This window comes from Lepidochelys kempii, chromosome 2 (assembly GCF_965140285.1).
Source record: "Lepidochelys kempii isolate rLepKem1 chromosome 2, rLepKem1.hap1, whole genome shotgun sequence".
In the NCBI taxonomy this organism is placed as follows: Eukaryota; Metazoa; Chordata; order Testudines; family Cheloniidae; genus Lepidochelys; species Lepidochelys kempii.
Window position 1 is genome coordinate 81,998,827 of NC_136381.1, and position 25,658 is coordinate 82,024,484.

At 41.2% G+C, this 25,658-nt stretch overlaps 2 protein-coding genes across 3 annotated transcripts in view; one reads left to right on the forward strand and one right to left on the reverse strand.

The window, feature by feature from the left end:
• Window positions 1-25,658, forward strand: part of SLC35D4 (solute carrier family 35 member D4) — a 202,557-nt gene that overhangs the window by 117,028 nt on the left and 59,871 nt on the right.
• Window positions 1-25,658, reverse strand: part of CABLES1 (Cdk5 and Abl enzyme substrate 1) — a 110,390-nt gene that overhangs the window by 5,732 nt on the left and 79,000 nt on the right. For both annotated transcript variants that reach the window (XM_073331398.1, XM_073331397.1), the window contains 4 exons: window positions 17,314-17,410; window positions 15,509-15,665; window positions 14,243-14,346; window positions 840-946 (listed from right to left, as the gene is read on the reverse strand). In XM_073331398.1, coding sequence (XP_073187499.1) covers window positions 840-946; window positions 14,243-14,346; window positions 15,509-15,665; window positions 17,314-17,410 — 465 coding nt within the window. The remainder of the gene's footprint in view (window positions 1-839; window positions 947-14,242; window positions 14,347-15,508; window positions 15,666-17,313; window positions 17,411-25,658) is intronic.

Sequence of the window (25,658 nt, forward strand, 5' to 3'; positions counted from 1 at the left end):
ACACATGCCTTACTGAATAGCTGTGATCAAATTACTGTAATCGTTGCCCTTTTCTCTCCTCTTTCCCCTTTTCTGTCTGACACATTTTGTATCCTGTCACATTTAATTGGTAAGCTCTTCAAACTATTCCGGTACTCCTTCCCTCGTTACTTCTGCAAAGCATCAAGTACGCTCTGGGGACTAGCAAATAATAATAATTTGAAGGTTCAAATGAAAGTGTTTCCCTCTTAAATGAGCAGCTCCTTCAGCTGCATCCGACAGTGAAATCATAATTCTAGCCTGCTGTGTTGGAAATAGTGGTATAAGCACCAATTCCTTATTACATCTTCCCTGCAACGCTGAGTAGAAGGGAAACCCTATCTCTAAAATGGTAAGTGCTGGGTCATCTCTATCACAGTCTATTATCTCAACGTTTCCTAACCCAATCCTACCGTGTCGCTGCATTATTTGGGTACAGACAAAATCTAATATCCCCCTTCCTTAAAGTCTGACTAAGCTTTTAGTACCATGAGCTCTGAGATTTTCTGTCATCATCCTGGCCCACAGAATATAGTGGCTGTCCAGCTCACATCCACCATCCCTTTAGGTTTTTTTTTTTTTTTTTACTTAATTGGCAAGAATTCTATATCCAGAAACAGACTCTAGACTTCCCTGTCTTATTTACTCCGCTCACGAGTCAAAGCAAGCGTCTGATTTATTCTGTGCCTTTGAAGGTCATTGTTTCTGAAAATCAGTTATTATTGTGATTTCCTTAATGGTCAGTGGCAACAATTCCACTAAAATGTGACTATAGTTGCATGCTGTGGCAAGCTTAAATTGCATGTCATTCTGCACAGTACCTTCTTATTTTACTGAGGGTTAACTTGATGTGAGGGAACTTCTCCTTGAAGGTCTCATTCATGTCCTTTTTGAGATCTGATGGCTTCACATAGTCAATTACGGTAGTCTACAACAGATCAGTAGAAATGGATTAGTTATCGTAATCTCTAACAGATCACTCCAAAAAATCAAATGGTGACTTTGGGGAAATAATCTGAATTAGCAAAACAGAATTTGTGGTTGCTCTGTCAGAACAAGTGAACTGAAATCCAGAATGACAACTGCTCAGAGCAAACAACCACAAAAGTAAAAATACATGTTAAGATAATTTTTCAAATGACATGTGGAAAATGAGTTGCAAATATGTGGGTGGATGGAGCCCAGTTAATAAGTATTCTTGTTAGGACAAAGCAAAGACCTACATCATTACCGTAATTGATTTAATGAACTTGAGTTTTGTGTGCATGGCTCTATTCAGTTCTGAAGCACACTGCTGATTTTCTTTCAAGTTTAACTATTTTGCCTCTTCAGAATTTGCACCAGAAGTGTCCTTTTGAAGTCCCTCTGTTATACGTTTCTAATAAAATAGAGAATTACATCCCATCTTTCTTTAAATATACACATAAGCCTAAATGGCAGGGAATTCAATGTAATACAAGGTTGTAGAACTTAGCTTAGAGTGTTAGTAAGCAGATAAAAGCAATGTTTAGTCAATCTGAATAATTTTAAGAATATCTTTGTGACAGCTTCTTTTTGGTGAGATCTCCTCTCCTTTTTGTTATTTAAAGGAGTTCTGCTGTAACCTAGCAGTGAGAGATTCTCCCTATGTGACAGAAAAGTGAAGTTCTGGAACAGCCTTCCAAGAGGAGCAGTGGGGGCAAAAGACATATCTGGCTTCAAGACTAAGCTTGATAAGTTTATGGAGGGGATGGTAGGATGGAATAGCCTAATTTTGGCAATTAATTGATCTTTGGCTATTTAGCAGTAAATATGCCCAATGGCCTGTGATGGGATGTTAGATGGGATGGGATCTGAGTTACTACAGAGAATTCTTTCCTGGGTGTCTGGCTGGTGAGTTTTGCTCGCATGCTCAGGGTTTAGCTGATCGCCATATTTGGGGTCTCCAGAGCAGATTGGCAGAGGCCCTGGGTTTTTTTCACCTTCTTCTGCAGCATGGGGCACTGGTCACTTGCTGGAGGATTCTCTGCACCTTGAAGTCTTTAAACCACGATTTGAGGACTTCAATAACTCAGACATAGGTTAGGGGTTTGTTACAGGAGTGGGTGGGTGAGATTCTGTGTCCTGCGTTGTGCAGGAGGTCAGACTAGACAATCATAATGGTCCCTTCTGACCTTAAAGTCTATGAGTCTATGATTCTAAAAGAACTCTTGACTATTGAGGGGGATGCCAGAGTGTAATCTGTTATCTAGAAAACTGCCTCTCTTGCCCCCCTGTCTTTAAGATCTTCCCAAATTCCTCTGTCACTACTTTGTTGACCAAATCAGTAATGCTCAAACATTCATGTGGGAAAAGTGCAGAGATTTCCTGATTTTTTTTTAATTAAACTGTTTTCACTTGAATAATGGACATGATTGAGAGAAACTCTAACTCACTGAATTACGGGGCAATGAATGGCTGGTCCTGATCTGTCAGACTTCTTCTTTGCTCTCAAAGTCTAATACAGAAATGTATAAAAATACAAAACATACAATCCAGGGCATGCATCTGTTGTGAGAAAACTGTATTTTGAGCGCTACAGGTACTTGGCCTCCTGCCTGATCACCCCACCATGGCATGTGGGTATATCACTTATGTAGATGGCTCAGGCGGCGCCTCATGGTCTCAGACACCATCCGATGGTCCGGGGACATCTACACCAAACACATCACCAGCCACCGACAGTACCAGGAGGCGTGAGCCGGAACAACATCGTGCATCGACTACGAGAAAGGGAGCAAGAGACTTTTTCCTTTGGACCATATGAACTGGAACCATAAACTCACTGAACGCTAAATCTCACCAAATGAGGGTCAATCTATCCTCATCATCGTATCCACTCATTATACTCCACACCTGAACATAGCCATTATATGAACAACATACCCTCCTATCTCAATGCCTGGACTTTGACCCGTTAACCTTTTTACCCAAAATCGGGGATATTGCAGATTATGTATTCCTTATGCCATCCAATTTTAAACCGAAGTCTGCACCCCTTGATAATCTGTACATTATTCCCAGATAACCAGAAACTTCCACGCTTAAACTCTGTATTGTTCACTTTTTTTAAACATTATCTTAATAAAAATTTTATTCCACATAGTGTGTCCTGTCTGCCTCCCAATCAAGCCAATGATAACATATCTTTTCTGATTCCTGTTTTGTTATAAAATGGATTAATCTTTGGCTTCCTCCCCAGACAATGCTAGGGGGGGCAAAGATGCACCACTGGCAGGCACAATTGGTAAACCTGTTTTGGTTCTCACAGCCCATGAGGATTATTTAAAAGATTAAGCCTAGCAATATTATATCCTTATGGAAGCCTACGCCACCTGAAGAGGAGTATAAATTTGGGTTATTTTCAGATAACTAACGAGTGGTATGGGGGAAAATGTAATTATCCTTTTACTTCTAATCAGCTATTCATATAGAAGGCAACATGACAATCCTAGAAAAAGCCACGTATGCCCTTCTGTTCTCACTACACTTTCTAAGGGTATGTCTTCACTGCCCGCCAATCTGGCGGGTAGTGATCGATCCAGCAGGGATAGATTTATCACGTCTAGTCTAGACGCGATAAATCAATCCCTGAGTGCTCTCCCATCGACTCCTGTATTCTAGCGCTGCGAGAGGCACAGGCAGAGTCGATGGGGGACCGGCAGCAGTTGACTCACCGCAGTGGAGACATCATGGTAAGTCGATCTAAGTATGTCGACTTCAGTTACATTATTCAAGTTGAAATTGTGTAACTTAGATCGATTCCCCCCCACCCCTCCAGTGTAGACCAGGGCTAAAGGAGAAAGGAGAGGAGTAAGTAGTAATCTTTCCTGCCTTTGTTTAGAAGCCATAAAGGACGAATAAGGTATAGCTATGGGAGGGAACTAAAAAGAAAAAGCGCATTGAGAAGTCTTTCAATTAAACCTCTCCCCCTCTCCACCCATAAACACCCCCTCCACACATTCTCCCGTAAATCCCTGCCACTGGCAGTATTCTGGAAGATAAGAGTTACCGTAGTGAAGCTAAGCAACTGATTATGCATTCTTAGTGCAAACCCTTACAGATGGGCTGGCGTTAGTGCATTTGAAATGGTAGCTATTTACCCTGGCAGGCAATCGTCCATTCAGCTAGACAGAGCAAGCACAACAGAAACCAGTGATCACCTTGAGAACCATGCACACATTCATTCCAGGATGCATACTCGTTTGGCACGTTAAGCCAGTCTTGAGTTTTCTGCATGCCCAACAAATGAGACAAGTTACTAGGGAGGTTCTAGGCCAACCCGCAGCTTTAGCATCTAACCAAGTTGCCAGCAAGATGGATCCAAAGAAACAAATCAAATAAATCTTCTCTGTCTATCCCTGCCCTCTTTGTGTACATACCATAGTTTAATTCTGGGACACCAGAGATTAAACAGCTCATTGCTCGAAAAGTTACTGCCTGAATTTTATGCCAGGTTTGCAAACTTGCCTCATATGTACTGTAAGGCATCTGCTATGCTGACCTTCCATAAAGTTCTCAGATGTGTAATGTGCTGGCCTAGCTGGGAACATGCCCATTCTACTGTAAGGTGAGAAAACACCATTATTATTATCTAGTCTGACCTCCTGCATAGAATATCACCAAGTGATTCTTGCATCAAGCCCATAACTTGTTTGAGCTATAGCAGATCTTTTAGAAAGACATCAAAATCTTGCTTTTAAAGATTTCAAGTAACAGAATACACCACACTCCTAGTAAGTTGATCCAAAAACTAACTGCACGCACTGTTTAAAAACGTGCATCTTATTTCTTATCTGAATTTGTCTACCTTCAGCTTCTGGCCATTTAGTTTTGTTATACCTTTACCTAACCTCAGCAGAGGCTGATCCTGCTCAGAAAGGGTTAAGTAAATTCTGCCTATTTTCTGAGGCAGGCAGTTCCTTGCCTTGCCTGGATAAAAGTGAGGTGGGAGTAGCACTACAAAGAGGGGAGAGAAATCCTAGAGGCAGCCAAGTCAGGGGAGAAGGTCTGAACTGAACTTTCTTATTGCTTTTTGTTAATAAAGTCAGTAGAGAGTGGAGTTTTAGACTCTGCACAGTATGTAGCCTTTGTTTTAGAACCGGTTGGAGGGCACCCACTCACCAGAACCTTCTTTTATAAGCCTTATCTGCTATGCCCCAAAGATACACTTTTATTTTCTATATGGCATACTTTATACAAAGAAAACAAACCCAAATACGATAGAATACTTGACAATTATCCAACATCTTTCATCTGATCTCAATGGGAGTCCTTCCATAGACATTTGGATCAGGCCTAAACTGCTTAAAGAATTGTGACCCACAACCATTTGAGGTAGATATTATACCCATTTTACAGCAGGGAAAATTAGCTAGAGAGCACAAGTAACTTGTGCGTGGTTACTCAGCAAGTCAGGAGTAGGACAGGCGATAGAGCCCAGAATTCCTGATGCCCATTTCTTTGCTTTAACCATGAGAGTTGATAGTCGAAAATAACATAGCTCAGCACTAATTAATAATATACTTGGGTTGAGGTCAGGATTTCCCAACCCTCCTCACTAAGGGGTTTAGGATTGACTGAAGCAGAACAGCTAATGGGGTACAATATTTTTAGCAAGTTGTCCCAACTTCTGCAGCTCCTCCTCTTGCATCCTGCTAACCTCTTGTGTACTCACTGTGGAATTCTGCCCTATGGACATCAAATAGCTTATGTGGCTCTGACTGTGACACTCACACAGGTGACTTGAGAATTTTAAATGTGGTCATAGAGATTTCTTTCATTACTACTATAAAGGAATCACTGTAAAAACCAGTCTGCATAACTCATACAGTGGCTTACTGCAAGGGTAAAGAAACATTGGTGACCCTGCATAAATGAGGAGTTCAGTCAGGAAACATGACCTGCCGAATGTCATGATTGTTAATCTCTCTCCTCTTTAAACAGTTGAATGATTATGTTAATTACTACTGTGTTTTAGGCTATTTTAAAGAATCCTGAAAAGGAGATCTTCTGTTCTATCACAAAGGTGCATGCCTTTCAGTGGCTTGGGACAGTTGTACATTCTGAATTTGCCTCTGTCCACAGTCATAGTAAATGATTTTATGCAAAAATCAAAGGTTGAGGAGAAGGAAAGCTACAGAAAACCTTATTTCGTGCAGCAGGAAACCAACCTGGAGGCTTTGTTGCAACTCATTACCAAGTATCTGATCTGCATTACGTCAGAGTTCTGATAGTTTTAGCAGTATACCATTTGAGCTGTTTTTACCATAATTCTCCACCACCCTCAAAGTGATCTTTTCTGACATGTTTACAGCAGATAATTGTGGTATGGTCTATGATCATGCTACTTGAACTAGACTCAAGTGTCACTCTACAATAACTAAGGCTGTGAGTCTTTCACAGAGGTCACAAAAATAATGTATTCTGGGACTTTCCAGACTTCTGCAGCGACTGATGCAGTTGACCCCATGGCAACCTGAGCAGCTGGGGTGGCCCCGGGGCCAGCTGCTGCTCAGGCAGCCCCAGGCAGCTGGCTCCGGGTCCTGCCCTGGAGCAGAGGTCCGGGAGCGGAGGGGGGGCCCTGGGCACTCCCCCGCCTCCCTCAGGAGCAGCAGTGTCCACTGGAGCGGCCCCCAAGAGCAGCAGCAGCATCCACTAGAGCGCACCCCGCCACAAGCACCTAAGATTTAGTTCGGGGTATTTACAGTACAAGTCATGGACAGGTCATGGGCCGTGACTTTTTGTTTATTGCCTGTGACCTGTCCATGACTCTTACTAAAAATACCCAAGACTAAATCGTAGCCTTAATAATACGGGATAGCAATCTTTTTTCTAACTCAAATCCTGACACTTGTTCTGGAAACGTAGCATAACAGCACTGTCCAAAATTGAGGGCCATGCTACTAACTTTCTAGGACTAAGGGCTGCGCATAATTTGCTTAGAACAGTAGATTTGAGTTGCTCCCAACTTGTGTGTGTGTGTGGCTCATGGGGACTCCAGACCCCATCATGACAGCTCAGGTTCAGATGGAGCACTGCTTGCTTGAACCCAGAGATTCTGTGGACCTCCGTACCCCCATTAAATTAAGAGGGTAGCACAGGGCCAAATTTTCCTCAAAAGTTCTATTTTGTCTGTGGCCACCTCTGCAGAACAAAACTGTATTGACCAATAATACCCTCTGCTGTTTTGACTCCAATTGTTGAGGAGCAGTTTGCCAATAATCATTTAACTTTCATTTTTTAATTGCCAAAATGAAGTACTCAAGGATAGCTGGGTAACTACTAAGCTTTAGAACTGGAAACAGAAAAAACACCTTATACCATCAAATGAGACTTGCCAATCTTGCTCAATCAATAAGAAAAAGCCCAGAAAATTGTTGTTTCAAGCTGGACACTAGTTCTCTCAATTTGTTAGGTTAGATATCTATCATGGCACTAACTACCCTTCAGAATTATAATTGCAGAACTCCTTCTCGGCCACCGCTTCAGATCTAGAGGGACTCTGCACTCAGGGGATTTAGCCCCAGGGGAGAGTAGACAGCAATACGGCTACATCCATATCCCAGGAGTTCTGTCAGAGAAGGCCAGCCATAAACCATGGCTGGGCTACATAGGAGTCTGCTGATGGGAACTTCTGAGAGAGATGCTAAATAGCATTCCCATCTCCCCCCCAACCTGCAATTCAGCTGGACTGTCCACCATTGGGACCTTACTGTCTGGGTTCTGCTGCAAGAACAAAGGGATGGGAAATGCAATTTTAAAGTATAGACTAAGGTCCTGATTACCAAAGAACACGCTCCTGGTAAGCTACTTATTTGATACTGCTCCAGTGGTGCAGTGAGAATTTTCAAGGTACAGGAGTTTAAGGCCCATCTAACGAAAGACATGTGTTTAGATCAGCGATTCTCAAACAATGGGGTGTGCCTCCAAAGGGAGGCAAGGGAATGTGGCAAGGGAATGTGGCAAGGGAATGTGGCAAGGGAGGCGCACTCGCGAGCTGTGCGCTTTCACATTATTTATTTATTTAAATTGCTCTGACTGTCAGCCCCGGGTGGCTGGGGATCGTGCAGAAGGGCTGAGCGTACCTAGGAAGTGGGGGGAGTGGATAAGGGGATAGCCGGAGCCCTGCTGCCTGCCTTTTTCTCCCCTACCGAATCCCTCACCTGGAGGCAGCTTGGGTTCTCCTTCCCCACCACTCAGTCCCTCACCCTGGGCTCAGGCTCTCCTTCCTCCCTGCCCAGATCCCTCACCGGGAGGCGGCGGTGGGGCTCTAGCCGTCAGCCCCAGGGTGGCAGCAGCAGCAACACACAAGTAAGGGTGGTGGTAAGTCTGCCGTGAAAAGAATTACTTGGGTGCTGCTGCTGACATGGTGCTGCCTTCAGAGCCGGGCCCCTGGCCAGCAGCCGCTGCTCTCCACTCTGGCTGGGCAATATTTGTGTGTGGAGGCGTAAAGGCTACAGACACGCAGAAGGGGGGCGTGATTCAATAAGTGTGAGAACCACTGGCTTAGACAGTCAATAGTTTTAGAGGCAAAATCCTGACACACAATAGTAACAGAGGCCATACAGCGGAATACTGGAGAGGGAGAGGAATTATTTAAGCTCAGTACCAATGTGGACACAAGAACAAATGGATATAAATTGGCCATCGGGAAGTTTAGACTTGAAATTAGATGACCGTTTCTAACCATCAGAGGAGTGAAGTTTTGGAATAGCCTTCCAAGGGAAGCAGTGGGGCAAAAGACCTATCTGGCTTCCAGATTAAACTTGCTAAGTTTATGGAGGAGATGGTATGATGGGATAACATGATCTTGGCAATTAATTGATCTTTAACTATTCATGGTAAATAGGCCCAATGGCCTGTGATGGGACGTTAGATGGGGTGGGATCTGAGTTACTACAGAGATTCTTTCCTGGGTATCTGGCTGGTGAATCTTGCCCATATGCTCAGGGTTCAGCTGATCGCCATATTTGGGGTCGGGAAGGAATTTTCCTCCAGGGCAGATTGGAAGAGGCCCTGGAGGTTTTTTGCCTTCCTCTGTAGCATGGGGCACGGGTCACTTGCTGGAGGATTCTCTGCACCTCGAAGTCTTTAAACCATGGTTTGACGATTTCAATAGCTCAGGCATAGGTGAGAGGTTTATTGCAGGAGTTGGTGGGGGAGATTCTGTGGCCTGTGTTGTGCAGGAGGTCAGACTAGATGATCATAATGGTTCCTTCTGACCTTAATATCTATGAATCAGAAGAAGGTTGTAGGGAACACAGTGGGGAACGGTAGCAATGGGTAAAAGAAAAGAGGAAGGAAAGGATGCCAAAAGGAAGAAGTTGAATTTTCTGCAGTTTCAAATATATGTGGTGGGAGGCGGCTAGACACATTTCTCAGAGAACTTTTTCGAAACACAGCCAATCTTAAATGCCTAAAGTTTCACCATACCTCTGATCCAGGCTCTGCCTGGGCTAGGATTCTGATCAATGCTGATGTTCCAGGACATTTCCTCAGAACAGGATAGATAGCTCTTCAAAGCAAAACACACTGCTGTACTATGTAGATCGTGTTGCTATCTAATATCAAGGCATCCTCTTCTTCTTTCTTTCTACTTCCCTATTCAGGATCAGCGAGTTTTATAGCCTTCTTCCAAAACTCATGATAGTAGGCCAGGCGTTTATGCTGATTGGTCTCTCCAAGGTCCACTGATATTGATTCCATATACCAAGTTTTTGGTCTTCCCATTTGGTTGTCTTCTGTCAACAATCATTTCATGAGCCATCCTAGCATCATAACTCTTGGGGCTCTGCTGGACATGTCCATACGAACATAGCCTTGCCTCTCTTAACTTGTCTTCAGCTGGGGCAACCTGTATTAGGCCCCTCATTTCATTTTCTCCCATGGAGTGTCAAACCATCTGATCAACTCAACATCTTCATTTCCGTTGTGGAGAGCATAATAATTTCCTTCCTTGTGACTGGTCAAGTCTTTGTTCTGTACATTAAGATGGGTCGAATTACAATTTTATACACTATTTTTTTTATCTTTATTGGCATCTTTTTGTCACAGAAACTGGGGTCAGCTCCCACCATTTGCATCAAGCAGCTGTAGTACAATGCCAGGCATCACTCATGAGGACATTATCATCAGCAACCACTGATCTTAGGTATTTAAATTGTTTTCCTATTCTAAGCTCTCATCATAAAGAATATCACAGGCAGAGTTCTTCTCCCTCAGTTTTCAGAGCCTCAGTCTTACAACATTCACTCTAAGCCAGTGGTTTTCAAGCTGTGGGTTGGGACCCCAAAGTGGGTCACGAGTTCATTTTAATGGGATTGCCAGGGCCAGCATTAGACTCATGGGGGCTCAGGCATAAAGCTGAACCCCAAGTCCCACCACACAGGGCTGAAGCCAAAGCCCAAGCCCTGCTATGCAGGACTGAAGCCAAAGTCCTGGGCAGTGGGACTCGGGCTTCGGCCCAGGGTGGCGGGGCTTGGGCTTTCTGCTTTGAGCCCCAGCAAGTCTAATGCCGGCCCTACCGAAGCCTGAGCCAACTGCAAGGGGATGAAGCCAAAGACCATGCAACTTAGCTTTGTGGGGCCCTGTGTGGCTTGGGGTTGTGTAGTCATTTTTGTTTTTTGAAGGGGTCGCAGTGCAATAAAGTTTGAGAACAGCTGCTCTAAGCCCATCCGGCTCAAAAGTATGTTGCCAGTTCAAAGTTGTCAATCTTCCACACATATCACTAAGTCATCAGTGAAAACCTATTCCAAGGCTTCTCCCTTCATAAATTCTCACTTCCGTGACAACTGCAATCAAAAAGTGGCTCAACGCTGATTGCTGATGTAGGCCAACATTTACTGAAAATTCTCTGCTATATATATATATATTTAGTTTTGACCACAGTAGTCACACCATCATATATATCCTGGGTAAGATGAACATATCTTTCTGGCGCACCACAAATGCCACCAAACTAGTTCTCTTGGTAAATGATCGTATGCCTTCTCCAGGTCCACAAAGACCAAGAGCTGTCTCTTCACTCCAAACATTTCCATGAGGATTTGTAGCACAAATATGGCATCCATTGTGCTTCTTCCTCGCATGCATCCATACGCACATTTCCAAATTTCAACCATTCCACACAGATCCTTTTCAGTAATCTTCTCCCACACTTTTATAGCATGTGACGTCAGCTTAATTGGGTGATAATCAGCATACAGAGTAATATCTCCTTTATGTTTAAAAATAGGCACCATAAAGCTTTTACACCATTCATCTAGCATTTTCCCTTTCTTAAGGCTACCGAGGCATCCTCAGAATCAAATTTCCAACACAGTCAGCTATATTAACAGAGCACTGTGAACTACCAGACTGTGTCCAAATTGCCCTCCCATTTGTAATTTCTGCAATAGTGGTCTGTCTCCTGTTCCATGCATTTGTACAAATCCAACTTCATTTATTGGATTTTAAGCTATTTTTCACATCTTTTTACCATATCACTTGGTTTGGCTATACGGACTATACTATGAATTATACAGAGAGCTAATTAAGTGGGTATCATTTTCCCAGCTTCATTGTACAAAGAAGTGGAAAAGCATTTGTTATTTATATACACTCTTTCGGAAGTCTCCAGACAAAACAGCATCTTAATCTACAATAGGTGACAGATACTTGGACGCTATGATGAACGTATGACCCCATGCCTGTACTGTGCACACTTTTTTTTGCAGAAGAGGCAGTTTGGGAGGTGAGAGGTTTTGTCACTCATTACCATTTTCGAACAGCTTGCCTGCAGGGAAGTTGTACATAGCTTTATAAAGATGAGGGGGGAAGGGAGGAGATTGAATAACCAGTAAGATAAAAGAACATGTAAGTAAATATCACTTTGGCATGCTACCAGGACAGGAAAGGACATGAGAAATGAACCAAGTCTTGGGTGCTTAGAGCAACTTTCTGAGATGAGCAGGGGAGAAAAAGTGAGTACATTCAAAGATCTAGGATAGCTATCACAAATGAGATATTGCAGCCTTCTAATGAATCTACTTCACAATGAACAGGTGCAATTTTCCTCTGTTCAAGACACTTCATCCATTTCTAAAACATGGCAGCAAATCCCCCAGTATGCTATAGGGGGAAAAATAGTCAAGTGACTATCCCCTAGTCTGTACATCACTGTCTGGTTACGCAAACGAACCATCTTAAATGACTTGTTATTTCAATAGAAATTGGGCCTGTAGCACAGTGGATATATACATGTATGTGTAGGATGCTTGTATACAGGAAATTTCCTATTGAGATAGAGGCTTGAACTGATGGAGGACAGTGGGGATGTGTTCCCTCTATTAAAAGCCACTTTGAACACTTTCTAGTTTAATAAATCTGAGGACAAGGCAGCACAAAATGCAGGTAGTTCTCGTTAGAAACTTATTATCATTCAAAGACCTGCCTAGGAGTTAGTAAAATGTGTGCAATGTTTAAAACTAAGGGCCAGATTTTGCAATCCTTTCAGGCAAGTCATCCCCCTAAATCATGTCACATGGAGTGATGTTAATTTAATTCTATAAAATTAACACGTTTCCAGTGTAACATCCTGTTTACTGGCATTTTATAAAACATCATATTCCAGTATTAATTTTATATCTGTGTGCTCTCAGTATGTGTATATTAAAAATATATACCAGGGTTCTGTTTCCCAGGTCTGGCTGAACGGCATCCAGTGTAGGGCCCAAAGTGACTGAATGCAATTTCTGCACTCCCCTGATATCTCAGACAACCAGGTGCCAGTTCAGTGCCTGGTGGAAAGCCCCTGTAGGCTGCTCTAACTTATGTCCATCTGCAATAGTTGCCAAGGGACTGCTGTAGCAGCACAGGATCACTGGGATGGCCTTGTCCCAGCCCTGACACCTCCCTGCTTCACTGTCCCTGACAGAGAGGGTATCTCAAAACAGATCCAGTATTTAGATTTCACTAGCCATGAGGTGCAAGCCAAAATACCTCTCAAGCTCCTAGAGTGAAACTAGCAGGAAGTAAAGCAGAGGAGATTCTACATTTGTCCCTTCGAGGGACAGATCAGTCATCACAAAGGGAGCGGCAGAACTAAATCAAACCATTCTATGCAGTAGCTGGAAAACGTCTGGCAGTGAGGAGCAGACATCACTTCTGACTGGAGCACACAACGTGTTAGTCTGAAGAAGTAATGGGTGGAAAGAGAACACTTGTATCCTGTTTATCAAATAAAGACTGGTCGGGGAAAAAAGAAACTTTACACAGCATATGCTTAGCTGCTCGTGTACTAGTATCAAGACGACCTGTTTTGAGCTACGTCAATACTTGACCCAATAGCTTTCTGTTATGGACCAATTCTTCTGAGATTTCAAGCCATACAGCTCTATCCAAATACATAGTTATAAATGTAAACTTGCCTTTTTTGGGGGGAGTCTGAATTTTTTTCCTATTGTTTCACCTTCTTTGGATGCCCTGTGCATGGGCACATGCACTCTTGTGTAATGCACGTTGCAAGACTGCCCCCCCAATCAAAAGATGTGCACCAAATTCTAGGAAGGATAATGTAAACTTGATGCAATTAAAAAGAAACAGAAGGCTGCAGAACCATTTCTCTTCTCACATAAAATACTGAGATGGGCAGAATTATGAGCCTGAATTATTACAGCTTTGGACATCATGGAAAATATAAGGCTTATGCTAGTGATGGGACTTTCCTTCTTACTTTGAGACTACAAAGAGCAACCCATGCCAAAACAGAGAACAGCCTACATAACACCGTCAAAGAATGTAAAAGAACCTGCTGGAAACCAGAGTTCTACCCTAGCGATGACAGGAATAAAAAAACACAGCGCTGTTTGTGCAGCTTCATACGAAACTAGGAGCAACAGATATCACATTTACATGAGAAATAAGTGCCAAGGAGAGGAAATAAAAGTAACCCACTGAAAGACGGAATAGAATAAATGCATTATTAACCAACAAGACTTACATCTAAAATATCCATGAAATTAAGCAGTAATAAAAGCTTTTACTTTTATAACACCCACATGGACCTACTTTTACATGTCCCTCGTCATTTAGAGCAAGGGATTCCAAAATGCTGCTGTTAGGAGGTATAAATGGTGTGTGATGATTTTAAGCAGGAGATTTCAAAGTCCTAACCACTAGGATCAAAATGTACCTACTAACTACTCTATTATCAAGTGTTACTCACCATATATGAAGGGAATATTAAAACCCGCTTGTGCTTGCCACATGGCCACTGAGGATCATCTAAAAGATTTGGGTCATAGTCAATATAGTCTCCCAGGTCACTGCCTATAAAGAACATATAAAAAAGTGATTGAACAATTAACTGCATCAAGAAATGTCTGAGACTTAACATATGCAGCAAGCAAGTTTTCAGTCAATGGACAAAATTACCTCTGTCTGGGACTTCTGAAGGAGCCTAAGGGAGATAGCGGCAACAAAATCCTGTTGAAATTGAATAATAGCTTGGTGCCTGCTTCTCTTAGGCCTTTGAAAATCATAAACTCTCTTGCTTGCCATTCCTTTTAAATACACAGAAGTGTGTGACAAACCCATGTATACATTAAAGCTGTGGTGAATGTAAAGTCCCCAAGCTCCAATGACAGTATAATTTGAAGAAAGATGTTGAACCTACCGTTTATTAATATAATCTGTAGTTCTCCAAGCTCTGAATTCACAACTCTTTGTGAGTTTACATAGTGTAGCCATGAATCATAAGTTTGCCATCTAAATGTTGATCTTCACATTACAGTATACACACCCCTCCATACTTAGATGAGAGGTACACGTGGTAAAACCAGATCAAGGACATGGGGAAGAGTTTCAAATTATTTTAATCAGCAAGTGAATATGATAAAGCATCTGCCTTGATTTTTCTCCTATTAATACAGACCTTTTGAGTTGCTTCAGGTAAAATGTAAAGATACCCTAAACGTATAGCTACTTTTGGGAGAGTGGGAGAAAAAAGGTGACATCGCCTTGTTTGTTCTGATATTGAAAATGCAGCCTTCATTATCCATAATGCAAAAAGCCACAAGTAAGATTTTTACAACTATGACTTTGATACCAACATCTGTTTCTTCCACAGTAATTTAGAGAGAGACAAAGTTGGCCCTTATGTATGATGATAAAAAAAAAGACAGCCACTGAGAGAGTCCCAGAAAGTGAGAGTGGTGGGTGGGAAGATGGTAATGGGCTACATGCCACAGTAATATTGTTTGTTTGAGATTCTATGAACTTTAAACCAATTTGGCTAAGCAAAGTATGGGCAACTAGAGAAAGGTTTTTTCCACCATCTACATCACCCGTTACTTTGTTTGGAGACTGAATTTTGCTTCATTTTAAAAAAAAGAAAAGGCAAAAAAATTCCCCCCAGCAAACAACAGTGTGAAGAACTTCCTATAGCAAGTGTGAGAAGGGATATTAAAATAAATAACTCCTATGAAGTTACCTGTGTCAATGCTCCCCTGCGTGCTGTTAGCTCTTGCCAAGGAAAGGCTACGATGGCTTGCATTGCGAAATTGGGAGAAGGAGGAGGTGGAGTCAATTGTGTTTCTCCGTGTTCCCAAGGCATTGGTTGGAAATAGAAACTGTGTGTAAGAAACAGTCTAGACAGAAAGAGCCAGAATAGGCACATAGTTAATCACACAACTCAGCCTTAATAGGATCCAATTGATGTGATCGGGTTTGAAATTGGGGACACCATGCAGCGTGGCTGGCATTTACTATCAAATTCAATTTTTTATGTTTCGGATTTTGAGTTAATCACAGATTAATACCAGCCACTTGTTTTCCTTTCAGTGTGATCAGTTCATCCATCCTGAAAAGCTTTTGCATACATGTTATGTCCTTTTTAAAAAAAAAAGCAGATATGTTATATTTACCAAATCCTAATAAAGGGCCTAATTCAAAGTCCGTTGAAGTCAGCTGAAGGATTACATTGACTTCAGTAGATTTTGGATAAGGCCTCACCTGCTTTTTTTCCCCCCTCCTAGGAAAGTTGTAGCAGATTTCCACAATTTCTTTCCTGAAATAGCATTCCTGTGTACAGGTTCTCCAGCACCACTGGGACCAGAGTGAACTTGCTTGAGCAGCAGTATCAGTTGTTTCAGGATTAAATGCTTTTGAAGCTACTTTTCCCTCCTAACATCTTGGTTAGCGTGGGAGATATTAGACACTGGTATGTTGCAGGTAATCTGTTGCCTATCAACGTGGAATAAAGATGAATGAAGGATTTGCAGTGAATAGTTTATTTGATTAATTTCCTTTTTTATTTACTTACGTATTTAACAGGACGCAGGTATTATTTTCTCAAAGGTATAGAGCCCTGCACAGATACAAAATTTGCATCCGTATTCAATCCACAAAAACAGTCCACGGATGCAGATATCCACGGATATAAAGCAGATAGCCACAGATTTGAAGGGCTCTACAAATGTATTTGTTGTTCAAAATTAATCATGGAATAATTTCAAAAAATAATTTTTTGTTTATAAGCAGTTAATTGTGTGTATATCAAATTCAAAATGTGAGCAGTGTTTAGTTTTGATTGCGCATATAGATCACGGATTGTAAGATCTCTGGGGCAGGGACCATCTCTTTGCTATGTGTGTGTACAATGCCTAGGACAATGAGGCTGGGGCATCTAGGCCCTATCACAATACAAATCATAACTAAATAGCAAGGTATTGTTTCTATTACTCCTTGGATGCGTACCAATTGAACTAGGTTTTCAGCACAAATACTTGCATTTGAGTCATATATTCTCTGTGCTTAAAAATTTGTTTCCCCAAAGTTTCAGAATTATTTTTTTTTATTCAAGCAAATATTTGTGGATTTTTGAGGTATTCACACAGCACAGAAGTAAAGTTACGGATATATTTTACGTATAAGATTCACTAAAATAAAAAAGGAAGCTGTAATGCTGTTTGTAATTGCCTAACACATGATTTTCTAACACCAGTCAATACACTGTGACGTGATCTGTTGAGGACAGAGCAGTGCTATTGGATTTACTAATAATTTGTAGCCCTAATTATGACCAGAGGATGATTTCTTCAGGAAAAAACTAGTTGGTTTGCACTGACAGCTTGCACACTTTTTTTTTTCATTCATTTTATAATAATTCAGTATGTACTGCATTATACCCTACTCTTTTACATTATGTAGATTACAATGCAACATGTAATTTGAACTTGGCTTTAGTTATTTTACATTTTCATCATAAAATTAGATCTAATAAGCTAACATTCTTACCTTCCCATCAGCCCCTAGTTCCACACCTTCAAGACCAATTATCTCTTTTAAACACACTCCTCCAGTAGGCACACAACGTCCTTCTAATTTCATATCCCTGGAAAACAGAAGCCACTAATAAACACATTTTTCCTAAGATGGGAGCAGAAACACTGACTATTGCTACCCTCCACCAAAGACAAATGAAATAAGATAATAAAATTAATAATTAATTAATAAATTAATAAATTAATAAAACATACACTACAGACAGTTCAGATCAGACAACTTCTACACACTGCACTATACTACTGAAAATACTTTATAGCTAAAAATTCTATAAAACTTTATAGTTTATGTTTTACCCATACAGAACAGAAACCAAACCAACCAACCCCGAGTGAGTCAAAGAAAGGTGGACCGTGCTGGAATTGGGAATCATAACACATCTGTCTCATAACCAAATAAAAGGAAGAGGATAAAGTGTAGGTTAAGGAGATCCACAAATGACTACTTCCCTGCAACTGCAGGATTTATCTTCTGGGATTTGCCCACCTGATCCCTACATAGGCCTAAAAACATGTCAGCACATATTTAAGTTCTCCGCTCTTGAGCCTGGGCTTAGCTTTAAAACACATGCTTAAATCCCATTAATTACAATGCAACTTTAAAATGTGCTTAACGTTAGGCACATGCTTAAGCATCTCTATTCAGGAAGGGCACTATAGGCCTCAGCTCAGTAAAGCACTTCAAGCACACGCCTAATTAGATTGGTTTCAGTGAGACTACTCAAGTTAAGCATGTGCTTAAGTTCTTTGCTGTGTTGGGGCCTTATGGCCAAAACAACTGGAAAGTCTACATAGCGGTGTTAAAGATGAGACCCACTGTGAAGCATCTCACTGGACTTGGGACTAAAGGAATGAGGCCTTAGTTTGTGATGTTTCATATTCTGTACGGTTGAATCTTCAGGAGTTTACCCTGTTCTGCTTCCTTCTGTCCACAATGCAAACTGTCATTCAGTTTATTCTCCCCCAAAACTGGGGGGGGAAGGGGGGTAAGCGCTCCGTAAATTACAATAAACTTTTATTAACAGCAAAATGTATCCACCTTCTGGATAAAGTGTTTCTATAATAAAGCAAGACTTTGTACTGGGTATTTAACCCATTGTAAAAATGTAAATGTTTAAGTGAATTTAACTTAGTACAATGCTACATTCTCATTTTGTTACCTGATATTTTACTGCGCGATCAGAACAATTATATAAAAATAACATTCTAGCAGAAGCACCAGATTAAGTTCTGTGCACTTCGGAATAAGAGGCTTAAAGGGACACTTTCTATTAAAAGGAGAAAACGGTATGTGTTATCATTTTTATGGTATTTAAGACCCTACTGCATTAGTTCCCCAACATAAAAACTTTATTTTAAACAAATACATTTGAAATTAATATATGTTAAAAAATTCCCAAGATGCTAAATGAATTATTTGAAATAATATGAAAGTACTCTAGTCTTCTTCCTAAAAAGATTATGGAGACTATAGAGGAACTTATGTCATTCTGACTACAAAACAAAATCCCAAGGAACAGTTTTTATTTAATGCAATCAAAGGAAAAAACCAAAGTTAGGTATCTTTGCTAACGTTCAGAAGGGAGCAAGCCAGCATACTTTAAAGAATCAGCACAGCTGTCTTTCAGAAATGTAGCCCTGGAGACTTAAGAGAAACTGATTCTTCTGTCGGTGAGATCAGGGGCAGCTAACAAGAGTATAAACTATAATGTTTCCTAAACATTAGCTGAAGTTTAATGAGGAATGGTGTCTCAATCTTCTCTGTCACTTTTACTTTACTAAAATGAATGTACATCCCTGGGGCCCTGCTACTACAGTGCATTTATTCCCATCCCATTTAAAATTAAGTACTGTTCTGAAAGTGTCACTTAGAAACACTTTTTCAGTCTTCTCCTTTCCCAAAGACCTATACTTTTAGGTAGTATCTGCCTGCTTGCTTTGTAAGACATAGTGGTAAAATATTATTGTTTGGAACCCATCGCCCTTGGGCTAGAAAGAACAATTTCTTTTTCTGGAGAGGACTGGTCTAAAATATTGGGCATGTTCTTCTTTACATATAAATGAAGAGACCACTTTAGTGCAGGCACGTCCTTCTCCCATGTAATAAAGGACTGCGGAGAACAGTGCTTACTCAGAGCACGTAATTCTCTCAGTCTGCTACCCTCTACTATTGGTCTTTTGCCCATTACCAAGACCTAAAGCAATGCAAGTCTATGTGTGTGGGCAGGGCCGAATGGCAGAGGAGGTCCCAAGGACTCCCATGGGTTAGCTATAGGCTCCCTGCTGAGCCAGACACACTTAAAAAAAACCCAACCAAACAACCTTTTTGGAGCCTAGGCAAAGTCATTCTGTGATTATTTTTTTTCTGGAACTATCAATGCAAGGCCAGACTACAGAAGTTCATTGTACTGGGATGCAGAGAACTAGGGAAGTGTGCAAGGAGTCTCTCCCCACTAGAACTCAGCAATCCCACCATTCAGGAGAGCACAGTTCAACACCTGGGGATTACATCGCCTCACAGCAGGTAGAGGAGGAGCTGAAACATGGCTGTTTCTTCCTATACAGCTTGCTGAGTGGGCCAGTCACACCAGGGGAGACAGACTCCATGGTTCTTTAGGCGCAGTCTCTAAATAACCCCTGTGTTCCAGAGAGGGACTGTAACTGTTAAGGCTCTATTCCTCACCAGGAGCCTCATGGGATGCCCCTTTACTTTGCTCAGTGGCAAACTGCCACTGTTTGGCCCCCCAAAAAATCTTATATATATTATTTCTAAGGCTCCAAATTCTGTGTTTTTATTATTTATATGGTGGTAGCGCTATTGAAATGACTGGGGCCTGGTCGGTCGAAGCCACTTGTGAGCCTAACTGCGTGAAAGTGGATAAAAAAAGTATGAAGTGTCACAATAACCTATAACGATAAATGTGGCTGTGAAAAAAGTGCCACAGGAAGACAGACTGAATTAGTCCAAACAAAAAGGCTACTGATATAATTCAAGGATTGTATTAGGGTTATACCTGTAAACAAGAAAAGTGTTGGACCGGTAATCGATGAACCCAAACTGGTGTGTCGGAAATTAGTCCTAATTGCTAGACAAAATAATAAGAGTGGGCTATTCCACCCATCACTCCCTTTTGGGGACCTCAAAAAGAAACTTTTGGAGGTGGGGAAGAAAGCTGTTTACCCCGATGCTGGCTGACTGAAAGATCAGAGAACAGAAAGGAGCAACCTTCACCATCATTGCTGCCATCCCCCCCTTATTTTCTGAGACCCTGGGATTTACCAGGATAGCATTTGGCTTTCACTGCCTGAACCTGAGAGAGATCTTGACCAGACCAGAGCAGAGAGGGTACCCAGATAACATTGCAACTTCCATGGGCTCTGGCTAAATCCCAAACACCATCTGGGAGTGAGACTTTGTCACTGCCCCATTGTGTCCTTTTCCTTTCCCACCTTATTGCTCCCCTTTCCTATCCCTCTTTCTTTTGCCTTCTGTTCTATAATGAGAGTCCAGCTTAGCCAGCTAAATCTGTATATTTTGCAACACTGCCATAAGCCTGTGACTGAAGATGCAACTTAAACAGCCCGACACCAGTACAAGTTTGCCAGGTCTCAGAGTGGCTAATAAAACGATGTGCTATGCCCATGTTTGTTTCAGCAGTGCAATTGCAAGTGAATGTCAACACCAGAAGTTGCATTTTCTATCTTTGCAGTTCTTTTGTGTCTTCTTGGAAACAACAACAGCTCCAACCATTTCAACTGACTTCTGCTCTTTTTCCCCCTCCAAAGGACAGTTATCACTATCATTCATATCATCTAAGAGACTGTCAGAGAGGGGGGTTTCTTCTAAACACTCTCTCCAGTAAAAGGAGAGGGAAACAAGGGATGTTGTTAAAATAAAAATCTTACTTATTACCTTCCATGCCAAAGTGAGGGTCTCTTACATTACCTTAGTGGATAATAATGCACTTAGGTCCTGATTCTCTTCATACGTTATTTTTTGTCTCCACTGACTTCCATGGAGTTACCCCAGATTTACATAAGAGTTCCAGGAAAATTAGGCCCCAAACATTTTATTTGTGCACTTTGTATCAGGAAATGCGGTGCTGGGTGGGTGCTATTTACCTACTGTATGTAAAAAATTAAATCTGAAGTTTTGACAGGGTTCAGAGTTCAACATGCTGGTTATTTGGGAGCTACAGTGAAAGTAGTGAAAATGTGCTATTTTCCCTCTCTGCATTTTACGGCAGTACCATGGCATTTTTCCTGGAACAGCATTGTGTGACTTGTGATCCAATGGCAAAATTATTATAGGATAAGTACTCGCTTTGATTATTTCTGCCCTATATAGGAAAGAATAAACAATCAGAATAAACAAAAATCAGAGCAGAAACTCTTACCACATGCATTTTAAGCATGGATTAGCAGTCCATAAATCACACATTACTGGCTTCAGTAAAGAAACATTTCTTGAATGATTCTAAAATAGATGCCTGGATGTGATCTATAAAACCCGCTGCAAGATTCCTGCTGTGCACTTGCTCTTTCAATGACACTGCTAGCTGAACATTTCAGTGAATTATTTAAAAGTCAATTAAATATTAACCTGACTCCCAGAAACCTAAAAAGAAAAAAAAGTCTATTTACAACAACAGGTGCCTGATAAGTGAATTTTATTTGGAAATGTAAACTCTTTTTGGGATATGGTTCGGAGTAAATATACTCGATGATCCCAGACCATTACAGATTAATTAAGACTAACCTGAAAACAACAGCACTTCAAATTTATGGGAATCCAAAGTAAAATATTGTTCTCATCCTTCACGGTGAAGAACTCCCATTTTATTGATTCTGTTGCAGGGATAAGGGTAATTACAGCTTTGGCAAGAAACAGATGCCAGACATACCAACAACAAGCCTTTCCTTGATATGCTGACTGAGTCTGCCCACCTAACTGGGCTCCAGTTTTTCACTTCCTAATTGCACTTATTACTGGAACAAGAACTATGGCTACAGTGTATTGACAGAGGAATCTGAGAAACTGGTATAAATTCCCTTACAATTGTGTTGTGTACTCTCACTAAGCACATCAAGGACTCAGCATTTTCAGCTTCTGCCTTGATATTTTACCTAATATAAGAGAAATCTAAGAAAAATAAATCCTACCACCTTAATGAGGTTTCCTGCTTAATCTCAATATCATGCAAAAAATACACATAACAATGAAGCTTATACTCCTGGCATTCCATAATTTGTACACTTTGAAAATTTCTCACTATGTAGGAACAAAATTAATATGAGAAAAAAAGTCTATGAATCTGTAATTTTCCACAGCACTATTATTAATTTTTTTTTGTTGTGTGGGAGGGGTAAAGTAAAGCAAGAAACATTTATCTTTTTCTTTTACTTTCTAAGAATAGATGGAGTTCCTGTTCACCATGTCCACAGAATGATAAACATTCAGGAAATGTGTGCCTGAGGTTGATGATGACTTCATGTAAATTGCCTTGTATACCAAGTTCTGACAAAGGAAAATATTATATATATTTTACAGCTGCCTTCACTTCCTCTTTAAACCAGATTGTTTTTTTTTAATCAGCACAGCCTTCTTCCTCTAATATGGGATTGTGGCTTTTTGGCCATCAAGTAAGGTGTTCTTAAAATGATTCCCAATTATCATTCACATTTTTCTGATTAAATTCTTCCTCCCAGCTGATTTTCCTCATAATTGTTTTCAACTTAGTGAAATTGGCCCTATTAAAGCACCAACTATTTATATTACTGGTCTGGACTTTATTCTGCTTGCACATTGTAAGTGTGATCAGATCGTAATCACTGGTGCCTAAGCTACCATTAACTTTTAGTTCTGTGATCAGTTCCTCTTTATCTGTTAGGACAAGGTCTAATATAGAATTCCCCCATGCTGGCTGCAACACTTCTTGAGTTAAGACATTGTCATCTACAGTGTTTAGAAATTCCAAGAATATTTTAGTACTGGGGGTATGAGTCACTGAAATTGTGAGATCATGGGGAACTTCAATTTTTCCCCCTACACATTGTAGATAAATGTGTAAGGAGAAGGTCATCCTGTTCTCTACTGTGATTTGGTGGTCTCAGACAGACATCAATTAGTACCCCGTCTTGTGCTTTATCTGTTAGGATGTTGATCCGTAAGCATTCAAGATAATTTTCTTCCAAGTTATCAGTAACTCAGAAATAGGTAACACCATTTTTGACAGAGTGGCACTCCCCTACCTTCCCCCCGCCCCCGCCCTTTCTGCTCATTTGATCCTTCCTAAATTGGTTAGGATAATTGATTTTAAGATTGATATTGTGTGAATCATCCCACCAGGTTTCAGCAATATCAACTAGATTGAATGTTTGCTAATAAATGAACAATTCCAGTTCTTCTTGTTTGTTACCCAGGAGCCCAGCGTTAGTGTATAGGCAATTGAAGACTTTCTTCTCCTCATGTCCTTTTGGTTTTTGATTAATTTTGTTCTCCACGTCTCAATTTTGTGCTGAATGTTCATGTCTTCCCTCTTTTTACCCTCCCCTTTTGCTATTACTTTAATCCCCTCCTGACTGCTCTAGCCAGCCTATCCCCAAGGAGATTGGTCTCCCTTTTACTGAGGTGGAGGCCATCCAAACTATACAGCCCCCACTCCCTGTAGGATGCGGACCTATGGTCCACAAAACCAAAGCCCTCCACTCTATACCACTTACCTAGCCAGCGATTCACTTTCAGAATCTTCTGCCTTCCATCTTCCTTTGCTTGTGGCGCATGAAGGATCTCAGAGAAGATTGCTTGGATATAAACAACAGTGTAGAGAGGCCCAATACTCTCAGAACTCTCCGGAGTATCGCATGCTCCTCCCCGTTCACCTGAGTAGCTCTCCTGACTGGTATGTGGATGCAAAAGGAGAGCCACGGCTCTTCCCCTATCCCCACTCACTTGTTCATGGAGATAGGGGTAAAGGAGCATCCAGCATGCAAAGGAGCAAAGATGTGGGCAAACTTAAGTAGGCTGCTGAGTGGGGAGGAGAGATTTTACTCCCACCTATTCCCCTGCATGGCAGTGCTAAGGCTAGTGATAATCTAGCCCTTCATGTTTTTAAAATGCTTTGAGGACAAAAGGCCCTAAATATTATTTCTGTAGCATTATTTGCAAAAAGAGGAAACCAAGAAAGTTCTCTTTGACATCTCTTTGATGTCCTAACAGTAAAACGTAAAGAGTTGAAGAAAATCCATTTCCCTGACATGCACTCTCCCTCTTTCAGCCCCAGCACTTACAATGTAACTTGCTTCCTGAAGTAGCAGATTGTGAAAAGACTATTTTGTAATGTTGTCAACCTTTTCGTTTCTTTTTAGAACAGTCTTCCTTCAGAAACCATGTGTGTCTCATGTTCTTTAAAAAGAACAGGAGGACTTGTGGCACCTTAGAGACTAACACATTTATTTGAGCATCAGCTTTTGTGAGCTACATCCGATGAAGTGAGCTGTAGCTCACGAAAGCTCATGCTCAAATAAATTGGTTCGTCTCTAAGGTGCCACACGTCCTCCTGTTCTTTTTGCGGACACAGACTAACACGGCTGCTACTCTGAAACCTGTCATGTTCTTTACTAGCTCAGAGCAGCACAACAGAGCTGGTGGTGGTGATGTGGGGTGCTAGCCCAGGTTTCATCCTCCTCTGTTTTCTCTGATCCTGGTATACACGGATGCTCAACTGTATTAGTGCTACCATTTAAAACATTGTTTTACAAGGCTTCCTACTAAATTGCTTTCACTTGGTTATAAAGCCAGTTAAGACAGGCCCTAGCCTAGAACATGATTCTTGAACACTGTTAGGCCTGTTCTACACTGGCCAGGCAAAGAGCACTGAAACTGTGTTAGAAGGAACAACTTTTCAATCCTGTTTTAAAATGGTTCTGCTAATACAGTTTAAGTTCCAGTGTAAATACAGTAGAGCTCTTCTGCCTTCATACTGTGGGACTGGCACCTTCCCCAAAACATAACTTTGCCCAGAATTCCTCTCTGCCCAAAGAGCCTGGGAGTCTGAGAAGAGGTAGAGAGGAAGGGCAAACAGCAATACTGCTGTATGCTCATCACAGCAACTCTTGAGCTGAAACTGTCTCCACCACATGCACAAAATTCTCATTCCTGTTTGAATTTGGTTGGTTTTAACTGAAAATATCTAAAATATTTGCAGGAATAATTAGTTTTGGTTGTAATGCCCTTTGGCAATGGTTACACAAAGTAAGTATTCAGGACACCAGCAGCACCTGGCTACGGGTATGGAT